At 36.4% G+C, this 25,292-nt stretch overlaps 1 protein-coding gene across 2 annotated transcripts in view; it reads right to left on the bottom strand.

Annotated features, from left to right (window-relative positions):
* CENPE (centromere protein E) overlaps nt 1-25,292 on the bottom strand; it is a 37,132-nt gene that overhangs the window by 5,635 nt on the left and 6,205 nt on the right. Inside the window, exons 9-36 of one of the 2 annotated variants that reach the window (XM_065690973.1) lie at nt 24,969-25,020; nt 24,380-24,467; nt 24,067-24,193; nt 23,263-23,382; nt 21,791-21,949; nt 21,284-21,428; nt 20,356-20,450; nt 19,994-20,050; nt 19,749-19,916; nt 17,784-17,858; nt 17,407-17,526; nt 16,915-17,049; nt 16,000-16,177; nt 15,393-15,547; nt 14,211-14,525; nt 13,086-13,397; nt 12,732-12,890; nt 10,231-10,428; nt 9,018-9,296; nt 8,772-8,909; nt 7,676-7,888; nt 6,548-6,685; nt 5,467-5,667; nt 5,226-5,369; nt 3,847-4,059; nt 2,438-2,647; nt 1,713-1,922; nt 258-479 (exon numbers count right to left, since the gene is read on the bottom strand). In XM_065690973.1, the coding sequence (XP_065547045.1) occupies nt 258-479; nt 1,713-1,922; nt 2,438-2,647; nt 3,847-4,059; nt 5,226-5,369; nt 5,467-5,667; nt 6,548-6,685; nt 7,676-7,888; nt 8,772-8,909; nt 9,018-9,296; nt 10,231-10,428; nt 12,732-12,890; nt 13,086-13,397; nt 14,211-14,525; nt 15,393-15,547; nt 16,000-16,177; nt 16,915-17,049; nt 17,407-17,526; nt 17,784-17,858; nt 19,749-19,916; nt 19,994-20,050; nt 20,356-20,450; nt 21,284-21,428; nt 21,791-21,949; nt 23,263-23,382; nt 24,067-24,193; nt 24,380-24,467; nt 24,969-25,020 (4,626 nt within the window). The remainder of the gene's footprint in view (nt 1-257; nt 480-1,712; nt 1,923-2,437; nt 2,648-3,846; nt 4,060-5,225; nt 5,370-5,466; nt 5,668-6,547; nt 6,686-7,675; nt 7,889-8,771; nt 8,910-9,017; nt 9,297-10,230; nt 10,429-12,731; nt 12,891-13,085; nt 13,398-14,210; nt 14,526-15,392; nt 15,548-15,999; nt 16,178-16,914; nt 17,050-17,406; nt 17,527-17,783; nt 17,859-19,748; nt 19,917-19,993; nt 20,051-20,355; nt 20,451-21,283; nt 21,429-21,790; nt 21,950-23,262; nt 23,383-24,066; nt 24,194-24,379; nt 24,468-24,968; nt 25,021-25,292) is intronic. The other variant, XM_065690982.1, reaches the window with a different exon arrangement.

Raw genomic sequence — 25,292 nt, 5'->3', positions numbered from 1 at the left:
ACCATTCAGGAACATTTCATGCTGATTTCTAAAGTGATATTTGTGTACAGAAAACAGGTAATTAAGACACATGACAGGCGAGAGCTCAAACTTGCACTTTGGGAATAAAAAAAAAGCTACAAAACCAAAGTGCACTCTGGGCCAGTATGCTGTGGCACAAATTTACAGTTGCCAAGTTTTTTTTTTTTCAGCCTGATATACTCTTCACTTAGAAAACAAGCATCAAATAAGCTTTCCTTAGAAACAAATATCAGTACCTTCACATCTTGTTCTGCAGCCTGTAACTTGTTATGAAGCCTGTAGTTTTCTTCTTCTAACACATGACTGGCAGAGCCACCAGGGGCCACTTGTTCTTTAAGAGTGTTTAGTTCCTGAAGCAATTCTTCACTTTTCTCTTTTCTGTGTTTTGATTCAACATCAGCATTTTGACAATAACTGGCAGTTCTGGCATCCAGCTCTGATGAAAGTTGAAGGAGTATCTGAGAATAGAACAGTATGATACTGATAAATTTTAAATTATTTTTGAATCAACTAGAATTAGATGTAGGAACAGGAAGTGTCTTGGCTTGTATTAGTTTCACACTTGTTTCGGCATCACACTTGCAGATGCTTGCTATCAGAAATGCATCACTAACACTCAAAGTACTGGCTTCATTTCCAAAAGAGTTGAAAGCAGGAAGGGGCAAAAGAAGAGACAATGCACTACAAAAACTTTATATAAGAAATGTATTTCTGCATTAACTCAAACACATGCATGCATTACAGAAACAATACTGGAAAGACTAACGGAAGCACACACAATTATTCAGAGTTTTTGTTAGAATGTGTTCATTGACTAAAATAAGTGAAACCATTTGAGAGAAAATATACACATCAGACTATTCTAGAAACCCATATGTTTAACATGCCAAACAAAATAAAACTTCACATTGTCAGGAAATGACAACACTATACTAGATTTGTTTGGTGGAAGCTTTGATCCACAAAATACATATGTCAGGGAATTCTTCCAAAAAGCCTGGCAATATTGGGAAATCCCTGAAGAAGTCAAGACTGGCTAATCTCTACAAGAAGCAGCTTTCAAATATGCTGAACTTAATAGGACAGAACTGAGTCACAGTGGGGGAAGAAGGGTAGTGAGCTTTTCATACTTCAGATCAATACTATTAAAAGGAATAGTATAAACAGACCAGGAATTTCCAGGATATACTTGTTAGAAAAGCTTCCCTACACCTAACCCAGAAAGCAGTGGATTTCCTCCCATAACCTGTTTCTTTGAGAAGTGTTCAATGCATTTATCAAAAAGATACAATCTCATGAGGTCCTGTTCATTATGCACTTAACGCTGTAAAACACTTTTCGCAAAGGGGACAAGAGGTAAGAAGGTAAGAGAAGAGAACAGAAGGCCAAGCTGCCAAGTTCAATAAGCAAAGTTACATAATGATTATGAACCTACACCTTCCAGAATTCAGTCTAACACAAACATACCTCCTCCACATATTTATCACCTAGCAAATTTCCAAGTTTGGATACATTAAGAAAGAAGTACTTAATCTTTGGAGTATTCCTACCTCTTACAGTTAAGTATGAATACAGTAGAGTGCTGATGATAATGAATAATCTTTAAATAGCATTTTTTGTTTGCTTTCAATCAGATTAGAGGTACTTACAGAGTGCTTAGACACCATAAATTAGATTAGATTTAACATTACCTTTACTTTAGGATTCCAGAAGTTAATGACTTCTGAAAGCCTTTCATTATCTTTCCTTAACTCTTCTTTAACTGCCTCAGCATCACAGTGAGCTCCTGAACAAGCTTCCCAAAACTCTGTAGTTTCTTTTCTAGCACTTTCTTCCTGTTGTAGCTTTGCCTCTATGCAGAGAAGTTCATTTTCCATTTCTGATACATCTTTGAAAATGCTCTTTACAAAGAGAAAAAAAGAGAATTCAAGTTTAAATATTGCTTTGTAATGACATGTCTGAATATACATTTTGCCCTTTGGGGCATCACTAGTTGCAGAAAATCTGTTTTAGCATCTAGTTGTCACATAAAAGGAATTCTGCTACACTTCAGTTATACCCTACCGGGAAAATGAGTTGGCCATCTACATTCCTGGGGCAGGTGTGAAGGGGAAAAAAATAAGCATGTTAGTAAGTGTTTTATTGTTTTATAAGTAACCTTGGTATTGGGTAGTATGCATTTTACAGGGAAAATGAGTACAACATTCCCACTACTTTATAAGCCCATTTATTTTTTATATACTTGAGAAAACTTTATAGAAACTTCAAATTATAGAATTAGTAGCATAGAAACTACAAATTTTAATCCCCCCTTAAGTCTCAACAGATAAAAGCAATGCTATTAGATTAGCACCACCACATTACCCCATGCCTTGAAATATGCAAGTGTTTGTCTGAAGATTATTTCAGATACTACCTCTGCCTCCAAGTGCAAACTCTGCAGCACTTCACTGATGTTTAACTCTTGAGAAGGCACTTCATTCTGGTTGAAATAGACCTTTCTTAGGTACTGAATCTGAGCTCGTAGCTGATCTTGTTTTCTCTTTTCCTCAAGCAACTCCATTTCATATTTGTTAACAGTAGCATAATAGTCTCTTTTCTTTGAGCAAACACGACTAAACAGGAACTGTTGGAGAAGCACAAGATGTATTAGTGAGTATGCTTTAAAAATGGTACCTCACATCCAGGTAAAATTCCATAATTCAATCTATTTACTTTCCTAGTCCATAGGTGCCCAGCACAACTAAAGCGTGACCAAGCAAATCAAGTTCACATGAGCTGAATAGCAATGTCATTTAAAATTTTAGCTGGGCCAGCATTTCTAAAGGATGCCATTTTTTGTGGACTCCTAAAGAGGCCAGAAAGTCTGAAATGCACTAGAGACAGTCTTCCATGAATCTAGACTTTGAAAAGCCAAGTGAGTTATTCATTGTTATATTTATTTCCTCTTAAGAGTTGTGAAAGGTATAGATGATCTACAAGAATAATATCACTGTGCTGATTTAAAGCTTCAATCTAGTTGAGATCATTACTTAAAACATCTTTAACCATAAAAGGTTAAAAAGCGTCTACTGGAGGGGAAAAAAAAAATAAAAAAAAACCCCCTAAAGTTATGAAATAAGGTTCTTTGGAAGAGTTGTTTGCTACTGGCTATTTATACGGATGACCGACTCTTGAGATCACATCCACTGTTTTTGTATACCAGACATGAAACTTGCCCTCTCCCCAGACCTGTGTGTCATCATGTCCCCACTGCTCCCCTCCCCACCAAACCCCTTAGCATTTGATGGCAAATAAAGAAACAAAAATACTTTGTTTATTGTACTTCTGCATATGATAACAGGAATTCTTTCCCATTTGGCCTTAATTTTGATAAATGGAATCTGTTTCTCCACTGGACTACAAATTGCGGAAGGTCCGCAAGGCTATAGAACTTAAACTATTTGGGTAGTTTTGCAGAGTACAAATGCATCTCCAAGGCATTTTTCACTGTGAGGGGAATAAGACATGCAACACATACTTAGGGGTCCATAATTTGCTGTATTGCGTACAGAAAGAAAATGTCTTTTTCCAGTTAAAATGGCTTAATATTAATGAATTACTCTGCAAAACAGCTGAACTACAATAAAAACCTAAGGTTTATTACCTGAATACTGACAGTTTTCCAGGATTGTAAAGCATTTACCATCAATTTTCTCCAAGATATGGATCCACAAAAAAAAATTAAATAATCAAAGCTAAAGTATAAAGAATACTAGTTCTTAATTTGAGAGCTTATTAAAAAAAACCCAAACCAAAGCAATATGAGGCATTTTAAGTTGGTACCTTCAGTTTGTTCAATAAACTCTGGAGACTTCTGTTTATTTTCTCATTTATAGTTTGAAGTATTTTGACTTGTTTACTCTGCTCCGATGAAAGCTGAGTCTCTATCACAGCTATCACTGCTTTCTGACTATTCAGTGCATTCTTTAGATTAAGTGACACTGTAGACAGATGTTCATACCTCTGCCCCATAGTTGGGAATTTCTCAAGAAGTTCCTAAATACAAATGAAACAGATTAATTCATAGTAAAGAGTGATTAGCTTTAAACAGAAGCTTAAAATAAACCGGACTCTAGGACTAGCCCCTGCAGTATGTATTGGTCAATAGGCTTCAAAGCACTCCCAGTAAACTGCAACTCAAGTATCACACATGAAGCTACGTTCTATGTTTTAAAGTATAAAACTTCCTAGGTGTACTGCTTGCATCTCTGGGTCTTAGTTTAAAGGAACAGGATTCACCAGTTTAACTCTTCACCCCACTGTAAAAAAAAAAAAAAACCAACAAACAAAACAGTGGAACTAACATTTGTACTTGTTCTTGTTGGACACGGGGGATAAGATCAGAAAACTGCATAAGAAGCAGACAAGATCTTAACCTATTATAGAATTCAGAAGGGGGGAGCACCATAAAGAGATCAACTAATGTTTAATTCCCTCAGTATTAGCTCCCTACTGCTGATGGAGCATAGAAAACGTGGACAAGCTACACAACCAATTTTTATAATTTGGTCCCTTATCACTTTTGATGTTACACTGAAGACACACCCAGGGCTTTTCTAGCATATACAGAATGATGCCCAGATCTGCTACACACATTTACAGAACTGTAATACAAAGGTACTCCACTTTAACATGTTTCATAAATATTCATAAATGCCAGTTTATTTTGGCTTTCAGTAGGTTAAGAGTACTTTCACATCTGTAAGAACACATTCAGGAGAGTTAACTAAACAAAAGCTCTGATGAATTAGAGGATCTTCCTATGTTTTGGAAAGAAGCCATTTAATGAAACTGATATATGTGAAGCCAGTTTTATCTTGATGGGAATGTTATTTTTGAAGGGAGGATTTGGGAGGGATTTTGCAAAAAGAAAATGATGAAGCACTGCTACATGACTAGTTATTTTCATTGGGTGGCTGGACAGTAGCAAAATCAAGTGAGATGTCTCAACTAAGAAGTTCAATTTAACATTCTTAGAATGAGGTGCACAGTCACTGAACAGCAACAGCAAATCATCTGAACCCATGGTGTGTGGCATCTTAGCAGGATAAGCAAACAGTTTTATACATTATGCACAGAAGCAAGGTTTATGCTCCAGAACAAATGGTATTAAGTTTCTGGTTCTATGTGCATCCTTAAAATAAGCAGAGAAGCAAGTTTACCATAATTTTGAAGTTCATTTCCTTCAGTCTGTCATCAACCATCTGCTCTGCATTATCCAGGCCCACCTGAACGGATGTATCATTCAGGTTTCTCTGCTTCAGTTGGTCTAGAGCACATTCCAGTTTTGCATTTGTTTCAGCACACTAAAATAATAATAATAATAATAAAAATATAGATATTTAAGTACCATTCAAGAAGAGAAATTACAAATAAGCGAGGTATGCAACTTGCAACACCTACCTTCTCAGAATTTTTTTGCAATTCTTCCTTGAGCTGGTCCCGCTCACACCTGACATCCTGAAGAAGTTTTTGTAGCTCTTCTTTTTCTTGATTAATTACTGAGATTTCCTCTTTAAGTTGGGAAGAATGACTAGTCTTTTCAGCCAGTAACTGGTCTTTTTCACATGATATGTTACTTAGCATCTCAGTTAACTGTTGAAGCTATAATAAATGGTGAAGAAAAAAACCCCAAGAATTATGATTTGATCCTGGTCTGTATGCTGTCCTCTGAAGTACTCATCACTTGTGTCAAAGAGCACAATTTCCAATAACCCAGTAATATCCAGTAATAATTGTCCAGTTATCCAATAATAATTCATACTAACAGCAAGCAAAGCTTAAAAATAATTTTTGTGTTCTAATTGCTCAGAAAAAGAAATTAGAAAGGAATAGCATGACTCCAAGAACTCTAGTCAACTTTGGTTTTCAGTAAAGCAAGAGGAAACAAGAAGGCAGTCAGCATATAGCCCCATCAGAAGAAAAAAAAGTAATAGATTAGCATAAGAGAAGGGCAATGAAATTGCTTATTTGCTCTAATGAATAATAGAGCGTATTTGCTAATGTGAAGCAATCCTTGATTACTCTGATCCACAGTCAAAGGAAGAGCTTGAAAAGTGAAAAGCAAAGAAGTGAAAATTGTAAAGAGACTGAACTGGCAAGAAAGTGCAAGACTTTCTGAATAACATAGTTTGAACATATGCAAAGCAACAAGGATTCCAAACCCCATTAGGTTAGTACTGTCTACACAGTGCCTTTTGAAGTCAGAATAAATATATCAAGCCTGCACACATTGAGTAAACTGATGTCCACCTAAAGGAGTGACCAACTGATCTGGTTATGAGGCCAAGAAGAGGAAGATACTATCTCTATCACTAAAACATGTAGGAAGTCCCTTGCCCATGTTCATACTTGTTTAGCAACCATGAAAATCGTATGCTGACAACAAAAAGAAATTAAATAGGATTAGTCTTAGGCAAAAGCTTAGCACATCTGTGATATAATATCAGAAGACAGAACAGCTACTAAAACCAGAACTCCTCACCTTGCTTGTTAGGCAGTCCTCCACAATCTCTGACCGCCTCTGAATCTTTGACAAATGTTCTTCCCTTTCTTCAGCTTTGGTCTTCTCATTGCTGAGGAGTTCTTGCTGCCACTTCAATTCTTTTTCAGTTTCAAGAATCTGGGATAAAAATAGAGCAACAAAAACAACATTAAAGTCACGAGACAACATGTGAATCTACCTCTCACACATCAGGGCATTCATTATTTCATACAAGTCAAAACATTTGGCACAAAACCCACCCTGCTTTAGTCTGAGTACAAGTTCTGTCCTTGAAAGCATTTCCTTTCACTAAGCAAAGCCTGCCAGTTACGTGAATAATTTGCCCAATTGTTTTGTAGCAAGATGTAAAATTAAAGATTTGATAATACAAGCTTGCTGATATTATTTTTCTACATTAGTTAAGTCTATATATACTTAAAAGATCAGTGGTTCTACCTGAGGTTTTCTAAAATAATCCAAAACCTTTTATATTTCTTAAAATTATTAGCAGAGTTTCTCTTAGGGAAAAAGCTATTTACCAGACTTCCTTTTAACTTTAGAAATTATCATCTTAATTTTTGTTAACTACATATCTGAATGAATTTTTCCGAAAAGCATGTCAACATAAGCATACCTTTCATGCAAATACTTGGAATACTGAAGTCAGTTCCTAATTTGACAGGAAATAAGACATCAGGAAGGAGAAATAGGATCACTAATCAGTTTCTCTCTCTTCAATCCATAATGTATTGAAGTGGTAGGAGAATTAAGCCCTTAGATATCAGTAAACCCAGATTATCTCTACTATTCAGTGCTAAATCCAGAGAGACTGTAGATGAAGCAGGAATTTGTGGGGTGTTTGTCCAGCAGGTGGCAGACAACTGTGCCTAAACCCACAGTGGCACAATGACCAAAAGGTCAGGGAGGATAAGGGGGGATTAAAAAAAAAAAAATCAGAGATTCCAAAATCGAGATTGGATTAGTAAATTAAGTTTAGTTTACTGCTGCTATGAAGAAGTGAAGAAAGAGAAACAGACACCAAATAACAGAAGGTTTCAAAACCAAAATAATTTAGAGTGGTACAACCTGCCTTTATAATGTTATTCTATTAAGAGACTTTATACATACTCTCTCCTTGCTTTCCTGGAAGTCAGCTTTTAACTGATCTCTTTCAGCTTTACAAGTCTCTACTATTTTCTGCAGCTCATCTTTCTCCTGATTGATTTTCTCAAGTTGCTGGGAGAAGTGTTCATTCATTGTTCTTTCAATTTGTTCTTTTTCTGCCTGTAGCTTGCCATATTCCGAAGAAACACTAGTCAGGTGTTCAGTTACTTCAGTGAGCTTAAAGAACAAACAGTATTAATACATTTAATAATCTCGAGCATGGATAGAAGTAATTTGGCAGATAAAAACCAAAACCCAGACAAGTAGCATTCTATTTTTTTTTCCTCCAAACTATTAAATTTTGTTGTTCTAGTAATTGGGTTCTGATTTAAGAAGTGTTACTGGATCTTATTTCACAAGCACTGTCTGTACATATAGGCTATTATAACTGGATTACAGAAGACACCTCCATTAGATAACTGCTACAGTAAACACAGGAAAATGTAAATTGTGTTTAAGTCAATAAAATTTCAGCGCTTCTGTCTCACTTTTAACTGGTAGATATAAAATTAAACATGTTTATATTGCAATTCCATAAAAATTACTCCAGTGCTGTATCCACAGCAGATAAACATTAATGCTTGTGAAAATCAAGCCTAATAGTTTCAGACATGAAAATAATAAGTAGATAAGAAATGTATATTACTGCAGCAAATCAAAGAATGAGCTAAATTGCCTTTTAGTTGCTCAAGTACCTTCAGAATTACATAGCTAACATATGAGAATTTAAAGAGTGTAAGACTTGGAAAATGCATTGAGGTTAAAAGACCACTACTAATAGAGTATTCCATCATTCAGCACCAACGCATGTTTAGCTGTAAGTAAAAGGTTGTAGCTTGCAAGTCAAATTGCAATTGATGATCTTTTCACTGCCTTGGTTTCTATTGAATTCTTTTGAGAAGCAGCACAGTGCAGGCAGGGGGTGGGGGGAAAGAAGGGAAAAACTTTTAATTGAGTTTCATTATTGCCTTTACCAAACCCTTAAGAACTGTGGCCTGCAGAGGACATGGGGTACCCATCCTGAGAGAACTGTAGTTTACTTGACAAAACTGCATCTGACCTTCTGCTGGAGTTCATCAGTTGTTTCCTTCAACACCTTTTGTGCTTTTAAGAGTTGATTTTCTTTCTCTGAAAGACTTTCTTTCAACTCGGCAAGAGAGTTTTGAGCACATCTCAATTCTTCCTTCATTTCTGAATTCTTTGGACACAACACAGTTAAAAGTACATTAAAACCAGAACAACACTTCCAAAATTTAAGACTGAAGTTTACTAAGGCTATTATCCTCAAGGAACAGGACTATCTTACCATACTAGTTGTCTGCTGTATAGTTTCTCTTAGCTGGTCACTCTCATTTTGGAGATTCTCCAGTTGCGTTTTAAGATTATCTCTTTCTGACAGAATGCTCAGTTCCTGACACTCATGCAGTTTTGGATTCAAATCTGTTCTCCCCATTTGTTCAGATTCTCTTGGACATTCATCGGCCTTCGCCTCCTCCATTTCATGCAATTTCTTTTGTGCCTGGCTCAGCTCTTCTCTCAGAAGAAAGAGTTCTTGCTCAATAGGTTTTTCTTCAATCTGTGGTATCTATTTTATAGAGAGATAGAAGTCAACACATTTGGGGAAGTAGCTTTAAAGAGAAAACATCTCTCACCCTTGACAAGTTGATCATGTAAAACAAACAGAAGCAATGTCTGAGATTTTTCTTCCAGAATAGTAAGACTTGACTGAACTCAACACACAATTCAAGGTTCTCAAAATGAGACATGTAAAAGCACACATTTGAAGTAAGAACTTCTGAAACAAGTTAACCAGAAATAGAATTTCATGGCTATAGTTTAAGCTTGGGGGCAAGGAGTAAGCAGAAGGAGAAAACACAAGAAAACCCTCCAAACCCAAACCAAAAACCCCAACACCACCCTCCCCCCACAAGCTACAGAGCACTAATCAGTTTTTCTAGTCTTAATAGTAGATAATGGTGCCAAACCACTTATTTTCTTGACATTTGTCTACTCTCCCATAAATACAGAAATACACACCTACTTCACTTTTTTCAACGTGTACTACGTACAAACACGCTTTATACACATACATAACATATACAATCAGCATATCCAACTGCATAAAATGTTGGCTGCAGTATCCCTTTCACTACCAGGAAAACAATCAGTTCTAGCTATGCTTTGGAAAGGCAGAATCACTCTTTCCAGGTGAGCAATTTTTAGTTCGGCTACTTAATTTAGTTTTAACTACTTACAGAGCTACATCTGTGCAGATCAACTCAGAATATCACCATCCTGTATCAAGTTGAAACTGAATTTACAGAAGTGTTTCTCTTTCTAGTACTAGCTGTCCAAAGAAAACAATATGGGTGGGATACATTGCAAACAAACAATACAAGTGTTTAATGGTCTGTAGTCAAGTAGCAGGACCCTTTCTCCAGTTTTGTTTTGCAAGTTATTCTCACTCAAGCTGATGTCTAAGTAAGCATCAGTAACCCTTACAGCTTTAACATAATTACCGAAGTTCCTTCTTCTTGTTTCTGTTGTAAACTGTCCAGTTTATCCCGCAGCGAATTGTTCTCTTCTGTGAGGGCAAGTATTTGTTCCTTTTGCACCTGAAGCTCATCACTTTCTCTACGGTTATTTACCAACTTTTCCTCAGCAAGCTGGTCTCTCTCTGATGTGATGCTTTTTATTTCTTCTGTCATTTGTGATATCTACAAAAAATGTGCAAAGACAGTATTTCCATCAATTCAAGACCAAAATTAAATGCAAATGTTTGATACACTTTATTTTTAACAAACCACTGTAACCAATCTAGAAAAACTTCAGAACTAGGTCTTTTGCCTTTGTCAATTTGTTTTAAGTGCTAACCTTTGACCAGCCTCTTCTGCCAAGCTGGGCAGATTTTATCTGGAAAAAGTCTGAGGGGAAGCAACCAAAGAAGAAACACCTATTGGATTATTTTTATGTATCTGTTCCAAAGCATGCAAATGCTGAATTTATAACCATTGATTTACTGGGCCTGTGTCCTGGGTTTACCAGGAGCCGTTTTGCTCCTTCTTAGTAACTGGTGCAAGCTCTGCGTTTTGACTTCCAGCCTGGGCAGAGAGCTGATAACACCAATTGTTTTTAATTGTTGCTAAGTAATGTTTATTCTGGCCAAGGACTTTGTGAGTCTCATGTTCTGCTGGGGACGAGGGGAGGCCGGGAGGAAGCAGAGACAGGACACCTGACCCAAGCTAGCCAAAGAGGTATGCCATACCACAGCACGTCATGCCCAGGGAGGTAACTGGGAGTTACCCAGAAGGGCATGGTCTCTCTTCGGGGGGGGGGGGGAGGGGGTGTCGAACTCATTTGGTGGTGGTATCGTATTTCGTATTCTCTTGTTATTTTCTCTTATCAATATTATCATTGGCAGTAGCAGCAGTGATTTGTGTTGTACCTTAGTTACTGGGCTGTTCTTATCTCAACCCATGGGAATTACATTCTCTTGATTCTCCTCCCCATCCCTGTGGGAGCGGGGAGGGTTGGGGGGGGTGTGAGTAGACGAGCTGTGTGGATTGGTTTAAACCACGACAGTTCTTTTTGGCGCCCAGTGTGGGGCATGAAGGGTTAAGATAATGACAGATCTGACCGGATTAATAGTCACTCGTCACAATGCTGATTTATTGGCTCTCAAAGCTGTTCCTTTTGATCTCACAGGTTCAGAACTCTGTAATTACATACCGCCAGTATTTGCTGTGGTAGTGTTTTTCAAGCATGGGGCTTGGGCTAAGGCTTTTGTCTCATTGTACTTTATTATAATGAGTTGTAATACAATAGAATCATTGATCATGAAACTGATCGGTCTTATGTTCCCAGTGTGGTCACCACCTTTATACTTTGGGAGGTATATAATAAAGGTGCTTAGCAATTTCATATCTTTTTTCTCCTTCTCGGGTGGTCAACCTGTGAAGGAGACATTCTTTTACCCTCCTAGCCCCCCTCTCAGACCATTTACAGCATCATTTGAGATTTTTGAAGTTCTTGAATGGCCTTCTAATATTTTTGAGACCTGTCTGCTGATCATGATGGGGATTACCCTGTTGACACGCATACAGTGTGTTTTGCCCACAACCATTTCGCCTGATTTCAAGAGTTAAGCAGAGTCAGGTTTGGGCCTTGTCTGGGGTTAAACGACGATACAGGTGGACCAAGAGATTTTCCCTGGGGCTGGACAGCCATGAGTGGCAGGGTGTGTGGGATAGTATGGGCAAGTATCTATGTCGGTGGGCTCCTCCAGTACTTTGGAATTTCACCACCGAACAAGTGCAAAATCCGGAAGAATTAGTAAAACACTTAAATGAGGTGTGTGGTCAGTCTGGCCATACCAGAGACTGACAAATCATGGCAACGTGCTGGGGCTTGGCCTATGCTTACAGGGCCTTGTTCAACACTATCCAGCACTGGGTAAACCCAGGACAGCCTAGCAGCTGATATACTTCACGAAAAAACATTCTCACATACTACAGATTCTCCCTCCAGAGAAACTGTGCTACTGCAGCAACTGTTTAACATGCAATATTCTCAGCATTCTTTGTCAGTTTTTTAACAAACAGGCACAAAAACAGATGGATCAGCCTTCTGTTGTGTGTTGGGAACAGAGATGCCATTTACAATCATGTGTTACACCTCTCATTGGGACTGAGCACTATAAACCGTTAGCCTCATTCCTACCCTACATAACCTTTATCTCTTTTTCCATTTGTCATCTATAGCCACCACTGAGAGTAACAACCATGGGGCACACTTGTTAAAGATTTATTAGAGTATACATTACGGTTTGAAGCCCTATAGAAATTGATTAGCAATTGGTAAAGATTTGGATCAGACAGTATTAATTTCTTGTCCACTTTCCACCAAAGCCCTAGAAATTTTCTAAAGGACAAGCATAAGAGACTATAAGCAGACTAACTGGGTTTGGTTTCAGTATTGGAAAACATATTAAAATCATTTTTATATTGAATTAATGTCTTACCTGTATTTCAAGTTCTTTGATGTTTTTCCCTAGTGCTTCTTCAACACTCAGAATTTGAGCCTGTTTTTCAGAAATAGTTTTTTCCAGATTCTTGACAGTGTCCTGGGACTGCTTGAGAACACTCTGTGTATTTCTTAGTTCTTCATGTGCCAAAATGTTCTTTAAGAATAAAAAAAAAAAAATCCAGAAAAGAAAAACAAGTATTTTTCAACATTAGTAAGCACACTGGTTAAAAACCACGAACAGCAAACCACACAAAAACTAACTTCAACATATTTCAGTATAGTTTATACTTGTTCTTACACTCTTCCCCTTAACACATATGGTTGATTTCTATAAAGGCAGAATTCCTACCATTGAAACAGTGTCCTTGATATCCTCTTTGAGCTGGTGTGCCTCAGCTTGGAGAGACTCCTCTTTTTGCTTCAAGTCATCTCTTTCCTGGGTTAGAACTTTTATTTCTTTCTGACATGCAGTAAGCTGCTGAAGAACTGCCTGGATCTCTGAATCCTTGGCTTCCAGTTTCAACTCCATAATCTTTTCTTGCTCTTTTAATTGCTCCATGTCATTCAACTTTTGCTGAGTCTGAATGAAATCTTCTTTTACCTCAAGAAGCTGTTTGTGCTCCGCCATCTTTTCTTCCAGTTCCTTCATTTTGTTAGAGAGCTTTAGTTTGCAAAGGAAGAGCAAATATACTTTCATTGTAGTGCAAAACTGCATAATATGTCCATGTTCTCACAGAATCTTACATTAGCATAGAAAGGGTAAGAGATGCTAGCTTTCAACAGGCAAATAGGAAGTTGACAATCTAACTGTTAAGTCACTGCTTATATTCTTGCCTACATTACATAACCACAAATGCTTAACAACAGAAGTCTTACTAAAGCATAACACCATGCACAAAGTAGTATAGCTTAGTAATTATCAAATCCATAGCTGGAATATGACAGCTATATCAGTGCCAAAGCCTTGCCAAAATATGCATCCTGTTTCTATATACAGTTCCCTTTTTTCCTTAAAGTTTAGGGTTTTATTCCCCCTCCCCCTCTTTCTAATTGCCATTTGTATGAAAGGATGTTCTTCAGTTTATTTTGGTCTGTTCTAAACAGACTCCAGTTCCTGATGAGGAACCTTTGTTTCTATGACTTTAGATAGCCATAGCAGTGTATCTGAAAAAAAATAATTGCATAATAAAGATAATTTAAGAACAGGAAAAGAAGAATTAAAAGGTGAAATACAGAAGGAGAACATAGAACAACATATACTTTTCTTTGCCTAGATAGAAAGAGACCACTAAGCTGCATAATCCTGCAAGCTTATACACCAGGCATAGAGTAAGTAATACCTACTCATGCTAGAGTAATTTAAATTCTAATGTTATTTATAGCTTCAAGACTACTTCTCCAAAGTTTGTTTTTTCTATACTATTAACAGATTCCTCATTTCTTAATCTGTAGAAAGGAGCAAGGTGACACTGACCTCTAATTTCACTTCATCCAAAGTTACTTTAGACTCTTGTGCTTCTTTAGCTAGAGCATCTACTTGAAGCTTCATATGTTTATTGTTTTCTGATGCAGCTGCATATTTTTGCTCTAGTTCTTCATGGAGCTGTTTAAGTGCTACATATTCCTGATCAGACTTTACATATTTAAGCTGTGCAGCTGCTAGATCATCTTTTGATTTTCCAATTTCTTCAGTCATATGTTTAAGTCTAATTTCATTATCAGCTACTTCAGAGAGCAGCTTTTCTCTTTCCAATTTTAATACGCGTAGCTCCTCACATTTCTCAAGAATCTGCCAACAGAAAAGTAATATTAAATAGCATTTTCTAAGTCAATTTTTGTCATAGCTGCAAAATAAAAACATGTACATGTGCAGATATAGGAAATAAAGCCCAGGCAAACACACAGCACAGTATATTGGGTTTTGCTCTACTGGGAGGGAGCTGCCTCACAAACAATTCTTCAAAGAGAAGCTAGACAAATAAGCCCCTGCCAAAGCCTTGAAACCTCTCCTCCAGCTGTTTAGGTGTTCTTTAAGTACTTTTCCTGTGTTTGAGCTAGGTCTGGCTGAATATTCAGATGCATTAATACTTTAAACTCTGTATCATTAAGAAAGCTGTTAACATGTAATTAAGCTTTGTTTAACAGTGGAAGGAGACCACTGGAAAGGTTTGGAACATTTTGCAAAGCATTCATGACTTTGTGAGATTACTTGCCCTGGATAATTTTCCTTGCACATACTTAGTAGCAGGTACTTAAGGATAAAGAAACTTAACACGTTTGCAAACATTTTCTAAGACATTTATAGCAAACTTGGTGTACCAAGCCCTATCTCACCAGTAAACTGCAAAGTTTCCTTAAAAGTTTCTATTATGCATATACACAGTTATCAGTGGTAACCATGGTAACTAAGCAAAGCAAATGCTGGACTAGAAATTCCTGATTAATTATAGTAGACTTTATGATTAAACACATGGTTTTGAATTTATTCCTAGCTGAAAATATTAAATGCCTGAGGAACAATTTACTCAGCTTAGTTACAAAATCTCAGTTATTTGATTCAAGACAACTTTTTGCTTTAAATCTTTATACCCAGTAGGTATCCATTGATATGTTACCAGCCAAGTACACTGTAGAAACAAGGAAAAAGATTGTTTACCTCTTTCTGCTGTATCTCAACAGTATTTGGTAGATACTGAAGTTCTGATAGCTCATTTACTTGTTTCTGTAATAATTCATTCTCTTTCAATGCTTCTTCTAGCTCTCCTTTTAAGTCAGCTGCCTTTTTTTCCACCTCCTCAAGAGAGCGCAGATCTAGAGAATTAACAAGTTTATATTAATAAGAGTGCAAGAGAAGAAAAGCATGTTTAAAAGTAAACAAAAGTTCATAATGCATTCTGGACATCATATTGATATAATTCTAGGAAAGTGTGTTTTACAGTGGCCAGCAATTAAAAGATGAAACTACTGGCTTGAATTCTGTCATCATTTGTTAGGTTGTCATCCAGTCTGTTTCAGATTCTCCCTGGCAACCCTTATTAACTTGACTGCCTTTATGTAAAATAAAAAACATTAGGTTGATGTTTTCCAAATAGTTCAAGAAAGTGCTAAAGCAGTTGCTATGTGCCAGCAATACCAGATAGTATTTTCATACCAACAAGCTCCAAGTATTTGAAAAGACAAGCTAAAGTCTTACCTATTCCCCTGCCATTGCAGGAGAAAGGGAAGAGAGGGTAGAAGAATAAAAGCACCACCTGGAATAGTACCTTTTGGAACTTTACCCTCCATCAACAAAGTTAGCCTCATGTTTTCTTGAAATACAGACTGCAACTCTTTCTGCAAGTCAGCTTGCATTTTTTTGTAGCTGGCTTTTCCTGCTTCTATTTGGCTTTGATAGAATTCAACATCCTTCTGCATTTGCTTGTAATTCTTTGAAAGTTCACTCTTCAAGAAAAAAAAACAAACAATGCAATTCATACACAAAATGAAAGTCTACTGGTTTAACATTTAAGTACTGCATCTGTCACATTTCCTGTTGTCACCTTGAACAAGTCTGGCCTTGCAGTGTCCAAGGCCCAGTTGGACAAAGCCTTGGGTGGGATGGTTTAGTGCGAGTTGTCCCTGCCCATGGCGGAGGGGTTGGAACTAGATCTTGAGATCCTTTCCAACCCTAACTATTCTATGATTCTATGATAATCACGGCAGAATAAGCCACAATCTAACAACTGCATTCCTGTCAGAGTCTTATAACAAAACATACCTTACTTTAGAGGTCAGGGTCATAATTATGTCTACAATTTTGTCTTTACTCCCTCAAGACAAGCCTTCAAGTCACACTTCTCAGACTTCATATTTCTTTTTTTTATTCTCTGGTAGAATTAGATTTGGAGTCTTATGTCCCAGTAAGTCCCTGAAGTCTGTTCATTTGTACTCTCTCGGTACACCAAAAGCTAACCACCTACTCCTGTGCAAGAAGTCTGTATTTTCTTTTTACCTTTCTTCTGAAGACCCATTTTCCATGAATTCCATAATAAAAACATTACTTGAATCATGAGTCCTTTGCTTTTTCTAAATACTCTGTAACATTTGGCCTTTATTGATTGCCTTCTTTACCAGTCTGGGAGCAGACAGGCCGTTAACAGCATTTTGTACAGCTATAAATGCTTTTAAATAGTACTTGCCATCTTTTCCTTCAGCTCCAAGTTTTCAGTTCTGAGAAAAGCCGCTTCTTTTTTGGCATCCAAGGCTACGCTTTCACTATCTAAGAGAGACTTATTCAGCTGCTGGATTTCCTCAATGAGCTTATCAGAATCTCCCTGAAAAAGAAAATAAACACTCAGACATCAAAAAAATATACAGACATAAAAAAGCAAAGGTGCTCATGATAATGCATTTAAAATGTAAATACAGGCTTAGAAAACTTAGGAAGTTTACTCTAAAATGAACAGTAGCAGGCTCATTTGAGAGATGGGATAAAGAGCAGAATTTCCCATAGCTTTATTTCACCAGAATACAGCTGTATGATAATGTAGTAATTAGCATTTTTAGCTGTGTAAAGTTTTCCTGATGTATAGGGAAGCAGATTTCAATTATATCTAAGGTTACACCCCAAATTAACAAATCCAAATCAACAAAACCAAAACCACCTCTCAATCCAGAAAATGCAAATTTACCACTGAAAAAGATGTGTCCTTTTCTGCTCCTGCTTTTTGTAATTCTTCCACACGCTTTTGTAATGCACTTATTTTGTTCTCCCTTTCTTTCAGCAGTTCCAATTTGGACTTCATTTCTGCCTAAAAGTTGAAGAAAAAGAAAAGCAGAAGAAAAATTCTAGTGCCCAGCTTGATTTTTCAGGTACTAATTTAACAAAAGAACGCTTTGTTCATAGTAAGCATTCATGGGTTTCAGACATATCCCCCATACAGCTAGTAAGACTAACCAGAGCCCACTGATTCCTAGGTTGTTCTCAGCAGACAGTGTTTAAAATAATAAACAAACCAAGCACATTTCATACAAGTCTTATTGCATGTAAATTCATGGACAGGCTCACCTCAAGTTCCTCATTGTACACTTCAGCATTTGAAACTAGACTCTTTAACTTGGTAATTTCATGCATTAGTTGCATCTGTGGAGCAAATGGAAGCAAAATTGCAGAGAATGTTAGTAAGCACCCACACCATTAGTTTTAGTTGCCAACACCATGAAAATAAGCAAGGTCTGTCTTGTGTTTTCTATTAGTAGGCAAACCATATACACACGTCTGTTTAAACAGTTACAAAGCAAGTTGGTACATATTCTTTCAGACAGACAAGATGCAAAGCTCTATTTCAGCTTCCTCATAATTAAAAAGGATTCAAGTGCATTTTAATCTGTAACAGCTTGAGAAGCAAGAGCAAATTAATGCAGAAATTGTACAGCTATGACACTTCAAATTCTAATAATGTTAAGCAGCTTTTTATGCCACAGTGAAGATATTTGTGATTTAAACTGTTCACTAACAAAATTAGCAGGTGCCAAACCTTAGGTAAAGCAAGGCACAAAAACATTCAGTGGCATCCTCTGAAAGCAGGCAAAGTAGAAGACTGGATAGAAAAGCATGTGTAAAATTGAGGAACTCCTTTCTTTTGGTCTTTTTTTAGAGAAGCTCTACCATAAGCACTCGTCTACAAGTCACAAGCATGGGCAAGGTGAAAATGCAATCTGTAATTTTAAGATTAGTGAAAAAACTTTAAAACAAGCACACTCCTGTATTTTTATGTAGTTCAGAATACAGTGAGAAGGAAACCCAATCTGTAATCTTTAAATCAGAGGATTGTTTTAGAATATATGGTACAATACTACTGTCAGAAGTCAATGTCATTATTCAGAATCATAGTTTACCTGTATGTATCTGTGGTGATTTAAATTGATGGATTTTAACTAATGTTTTTAGTGAAATACGTGACTTTTCAGTATTGCTGTAATTAATCTGCTGCATGGATATCAAGAAATGTTTAACAGATCTTTGCAGATAAGGAAGATAACACAATTAGTCTACCATACAAAGGGTCTTTAGAAAGAATCTTAAGTACAAGCTAGACCAAAAATCTGTTATGGATCCATTTTGTTTAAGATACATGAATATTTGTAGGGAACACAATGGAAGTTGGAGGTGATCTTATTAGATTGTAACCTGAGTCAACAGTGCAAAATGATGTAACTTCAGCTTCAAACTTAGTTTCATATTCAGAGGATACTCAGACTTGTATGTACATGTAATCTGCCGAGAAGGCATCAGGAAAGAAATGGATTAATATATCCATGCCTCAATACCTCAAGCTGGTTTGACAGTTTTGGTTGGTTCTGTTGGGGTTTTTTGGACAGACTTGGACAGACAAGGAACACCTCCACTAAGAACACTAGAATGTGAAGATAACTGAAAGTATTTCAGCATTTCCTGGAAGTCATCCAGTAGGTAGCTTTACTTTCTCTGACTTCTTGGCAGAAAATTCGAGGTTTCAATTTTCCACAGACATTACTATTCTCACTATTATTTTTATTGTTTTCATTGCAAAATTAAACAATGTTAGAAGTCAATACCCCCACAGTTCAAAGGATTACCAAAAGCCAGAGCTATCTTTGATTGTAAGCCAAGATGTTTTCCACACAAAATATGAAGTATGGTTTAGCAACAGTACAGTAACTTCAGATCAGTTCCAAAACATATTTATATGCAGCAAAACAACTGTCTCCTAAAGAAACTGAGTGAAATTCAGATCATGCCTATATGAAAATGATGGATATGTACACACACAAATGTGTTTAACCAGGTTTCAGTAAGAAACTTTCAAAAAATTGAAGTCTGAATTTTACACTCTGAGTAAATACAGTTTGAGCCCTGTCTTCACTTATTCTATTGCTGAATGTAGGTATAAACACCATCTGTAAATCAAGATCCAAGATTACGTACACTGAATAGACTCTAGAAAACATTTGAGCACAGAGGAATTCTTACCTCTATTTCAATGCACCTTACCTCATGAACTTTCAGTGTTTGGTTTTCCAATGCTTCAAATTCATCCAGTTCTACTTTTTCCTTGAGTTTCTCCTTCAATTCATTTATTTCTGATCTCAACTGCTCATTTTCCAATACTAGGTTGTTAAAGTTGCCTTGCAGGACATTGATCTCATTTAAAGCAACATCCTGAAGAAGCACAAGAAGCTTTAGAAGTTGTTGTTGGAATGTCAGTCTTATTTCTATACAACACAGAACAGACTTACCTTTTCTAGTGCTAATGCTTCACAGAGCTCTACAGATTCTTCAAAGTGTCTCTGAGTCTAGAAAAAGAATTGCTCTCAATTAATTGACTTATGAGATTGAGCAAGTTTAGTGTTCTTTGTTGCTTGTCTTTTCATGGGTAGTGCTGTTTAAATACCAACGCTTACTGGATCATTCGCCACAAAACTATGCAATTATAGAACCATTCCGCAGCTTCAGAGATGACCAAGAGACTTTCTACCCAGTTATCATTCTTCAGACATATAGAAGAATACTGATGTTCTATAGAAGAGTAAGGCTGATCTTACTGGGAAGTATGTCATATGTATGCAATGTATTAGACAATTGAAACAGATTATTTTACCCAATTCATGTTAGGTCCAGCAGTCCATTCTACATCTGAAATTTGATCAGGAGCCATTGGACATTGGTTGTCATGTACAGAATTCTCTAACAAAGCTGAAAAAGAAGATTAAAATAAGACAGCAGTAGATTTTAAACCGGACATCAATAATTTCTTATCCATGGATTTTATTAGATTGGAAACAATCATTCAATGGCAAAGATGTAGCATACTGCACAGGACTCATGAATCTCGTAATTTTCCCTTATGAAAGGGAACACAACTAAAGTCCAGTCCGTACTTACGCTGACCACTTTAAAACAAGCTTATGAGTACTAAACCAAATGCAGCGTATCTCCTTAATTACAGACTAGAGAAAACATTTAGTTGTCAAGGAAAGAACCACCCAACAGTATCCTGCAAGGTTTAAAAAGCACCACCCCTACATACAGAAAAACCCTCTCCTGGGGAGAGAATGTGGTTTGGATGCACAGTCTGTGTTAAAGAACAACTATGACTACTGCATGTCAGAAATATTTGTAGATGCTGTCTTTTACCTCACACCTGTTACTTTCAGTTTTAAGAAATTAAAAAAACTCAATATCCAGAAGGGGAAGGGGGTGCTTTCAGCCTTACTCCCTTTGGGAATTATTTCATCTGGGACAGCAAGACTCAAGCTCCCAATTAATACCAGGCAAGAACTACCAGTACTGTGGTAAAACCAGCTCCCTTTTAGGCAGCATTCTTTGCTGGCAGACAGGTTTCCTTATGGGCTAAACATAACTCTTAAAACTGGGTTCACAAAACAATTTCAGCAGTAAAATGGCAACTAAATGCAGCTTTAGGTTGCTAATAATACAAATCTGCTTTTTAACTCATTAAGAAGGCATTATTTCTCACTTCAAAGCTGCTTTGCAAAGTTTCCTTATTTTTTCCTGAAGATACTTACAATCCTCCATGTCTGGTAGTGATGTCAGAGACCTTTTAATTTTTTTTGTTTCACTTAGCCTTGTTTTTTCAAAGTCTTCAAAATAGCTCACATTTCCCTGGTTTATTTTACCAGGAGCCCAAGTAACTCTTCTCTTTCTCTTGGCCTTTAAAAAAAAGTATTTACAGAAAAGTGATACAAGGCATTTAGAGAACAGATGTTGCATCAGCCTAGCTCTGTAACAGTACCAGCAGCTAACTAGACTGTGTTTTGCAGTTTCTTAAAAATTAAACTACAGCAGAACAAATTGAAAGCAAAAATCTATAGTCTGTTCACTGCAAGGCAACACTGAATTGATAGTCACTCAGGAGTTACTTTTAAAACTTTTAAAAGTTACCCCTTTAAGAATAAGGAAAATTATGTAAGCATTGAGTATCAAACTTATTCTTCATTGTCAATACGACTATGTATTTAATGTTACCTTTTGCATAGTATTTCAGTTAAATAAAATCTAGAACAGGTGCTTACTTTAGTATTTTCTTTTGAGGAAAAGGAGGCAGAAGTCACCAGCATCTCAGTTAAGTTTCTTATCCTATCTTCCTGTACTTTTTGAAGAGAATTTTTTTCTTCTAACAGCTGGGCCAATTGGTCTTTTTCCATTGCATGAATCTGAGTCTTCGAAGACACCTTCCATAAAAAGACTATTAATCAAACTGCCATCTTAAGAGCCAAAAGTACTCCGACAAGACACACAATTACTAACACTTAAACACAACTACACACATTCTTAAGTCTGGAAGAGCTGTTTTTAGCAATGAAACTGACAATTTAGTCTACAATTTACCCGTAGACTTAGTATTTAAAGAGGTCAAACATCACAAAACAATACAGCCTCAGATTTTCTAAGGACAAAAAAACCCAACAAAAACAAAAAACCAAAGCAAATTCTTTCAAGTGCAACATGCTTAAGATGACCTTCTCATGGGGCCAGAAGCCTAAAGCTAGAGAAACTACCATTCAATTGTCAAATAATAGTAAACTACTCTAATGCATGTGTTGTCTTAAAATTTGAAGTACTGAAAGCCTATTCTGTTGTAAAGGAACTACATCACAATAGCTAGGTTATTTTTATTTTAAGCTTACAATAGGGTAATTTAAAGGTCACATGGGACTTCCCAAACTCTTCTGATATAGTAGGTAATGAGGAGAATATTTGAGTACAGAAGACAGTAAGCACTTCTAGGGGCAAGCTTATTTTTAAGAAGAACTCATTTGGGGTATAAGAGGCAAGTTATTTTCCCTTAAACTTTTTGTACGGCTATTTTCAAATCTGTAATTATATGACAATCCGTAATAATATTTTGACAATTTAATTCACCAGACCAGTACATTCAGGATTGTGATTTTCCTTCATCTTTTATGATCTATGCTCTAACAATATTTGCAAGATTGCTCTTCAACTACACAGATTTTTGCAAAAAGATGACCACATGAGAGCACTGTTTGGTAGGAATTTACTATTGCTGATTTTATAAGTAATAGCTGTGTCTATGCATGACATCTGTTTTGCCCATGGTGTTACACAGTTGCAACGTCCTGCAACTCAAATCGAAGCTAAACATCAGTAACAGGTTAAAATATGAATCAAGTTGGAATCTTTAACTGACATACAGTAACTGCTTATATTGCAATTAATTACTCCTTTTGATCTGTGGCAATACTGAAGTGTGCTATAAGGCACGACACTTCTATTTCTTAAACATATTAACCTATAGAAAGCAAGCTACAGAAAGTTAGCTTTCACACAGCTATGTTGACTCTCATCATCAGCTGTTCTCAACTTCACATTGTCTTTTCAATTTCTATTCTCTAAATAGAAATGACAGATACAACTTAAACCAGTTTACCTATCACTCTAAATTTAACTGGTTTAGTTTTAAAATAGAATGTTTCAAAATAGCTATCAGTACTAAGGACAGACTAACACGCTTATTACATACTTCTTCCAGCTGCTTTTTCAAATCCAGAATTTCTTTGCGATATCTCTTCAGGAGGGCATCATCATTAAGCACTTCGTTGACTTTGGGAGTATTCTTCATTCTTTTGGCCGTATTGGCAAACTGGAGCAATATTATGGGCAATAGTTAAAAGAACAAATATATCAAACTTACTCTGTCTCACATTTCCCAATAGAATTAAGGGGACAGTTTCTCTAATAAAGAGAAACATATAAAAAAGGACACTTCCATATATTAATGGATATAATATTAAATATTTACATTTCCTTTTTTAATTTATTCTAAGCTTTGAAAAAGAAAGTTGTCTTTGCTTGACATTAATACCTAAAAAGTGAAGCCTAACATTTAAGCAAAAATATACAAAGTTTTTTATCTAATAAAAAGCTCAAAAGACCATCAAAAAGACAGACAATCCTACCTAAAGGATTCATGAATAGGTCAATTACTGTAGCTAATCGTATAGGTCCTTTCCTGTAGGATCTGCTTAACATCTTGTGTTAGCAAAGACTTGCAGTTCTAACTGTGCTTGGAAAATGAGAATGAGAAAACAGGTTCTCTTGCCAGGAAGAGATACCAACTGCCAGAAAGCTCTAGTTAGACAGCCTAGCACAAGATGACTACTGGGAAAAGATGCTGTCTACAAAACAAACATTTCAAGTTGCAAGTCCACAGGGGACCTTTAGAAGATTCATGTGACTACAATCCAGCAGATTACATCTTCCACCTGTTCAACCTGTCTACAATGAAGCCTTGAGTCTGAATAATGCTAGAGGTGATAAGTTTTACCTGAAGAGTGCTGAGAGTTTCATCAAAAGAAACAGGAGTAATTGTACAAATAATGACCGTCTTCGCATTTCCTCCAAGGGAGTTCTGCAGAATTCGAGTCAACTTGCTGTCTCTGTAATTTATGAAGCTGATGAAAGAGGAAAAAAAAAAAAGACTATTTTTGCATAGAAAAAACACAGTAATTATCTTTTCTAGAGGTAATGGATTATTTGAAATAACTACTTGCATAAACCAGGATTACACATAAAGGATTTTAATTTCTTATTTCATTAGCTACTTATATTAAAACAGGTATACAAACACAAGTGCTTACCCAGAAGGGTCATCACAAAGTTTTTTGATAACTTGGCCCAGAATGAACAAGCTCCGGTTTATATTACAGCCTTCTTTCAGTCGCACACCTAGATATCACACAGCAGGTTTTTTTTTAATACTTTATTAATTTAAAAGATAGATACATTTTCAACCTGTCAAGCTTTTGTGCTATTATGCTTAAAAGGGTTATCCAAGTGCTAAATCTCAAGTGCCACAATGCACTATGGCCCAAAAGCAGCCATCATCAAATCCTTTATAATAGCTGAAATGCATCAAAATAAGACAGCAATCTTTCCCAAATGTTAATACTTTTTGTGTAGCAAATAGCTGGGGCCATAAGAACTTTAATTTTGTTTCCTGTTTAAGTTTTGCAAATGCCTGTATGAACACATGCAAGTGTAACAAACCAGCCTGAGATATAACTTTTGGGTTAATTACTTCTTGTAAGAGAATATTAACTTGTATTCTCTCAGATCACTTTCTTCTGAGAAAAGCATTTTTGTGCAGCTTTATGCTGTCATTGTTAACAGTCAAGCTCACAAGGGTAAACAGAGGAGGTCTTCAAAAGAGCCTCATTTAACACTCACCTTCAGATCCTGTTTGACTAGCTCTTTCACTGCCAGCCAGATCTACCAAATTCTGCAAATTCAATAAGTATTTCACACATTAATTCTGAGGCAATTTAGTTTTAGATCCTCTTAACTGTAAATCTTGGTTAAGAATTTCAAAAACTGAAGTTATATTTAGAAAAAAGCAAGAGGCCTGTCATCACTGGAAGCAATGCATAGCTACTAAACACATAGCAACTAGTACTTTCAAGGTACATAAGGACATGGAATGAGTTTGTATGAATTCTGTTATATCTGACAATTTTCCAATATTGCAGTGCAACTCCCCCCACTCTCAGTGAC

Source organism: Lathamus discolor, chromosome 1 (genome assembly GCF_037157495.1).
Source record: "Lathamus discolor isolate bLatDis1 chromosome 1, bLatDis1.hap1, whole genome shotgun sequence".
NCBI classification, from domain to species: Eukaryota; Metazoa; Chordata; class Aves; order Psittaciformes; family Psittacidae; genus Lathamus; species Lathamus discolor.
The sequence above is the reverse complement of the archived record's forward strand: the minus strand, read 5'-3'. Positions and strand labels throughout refer to the sequence as shown.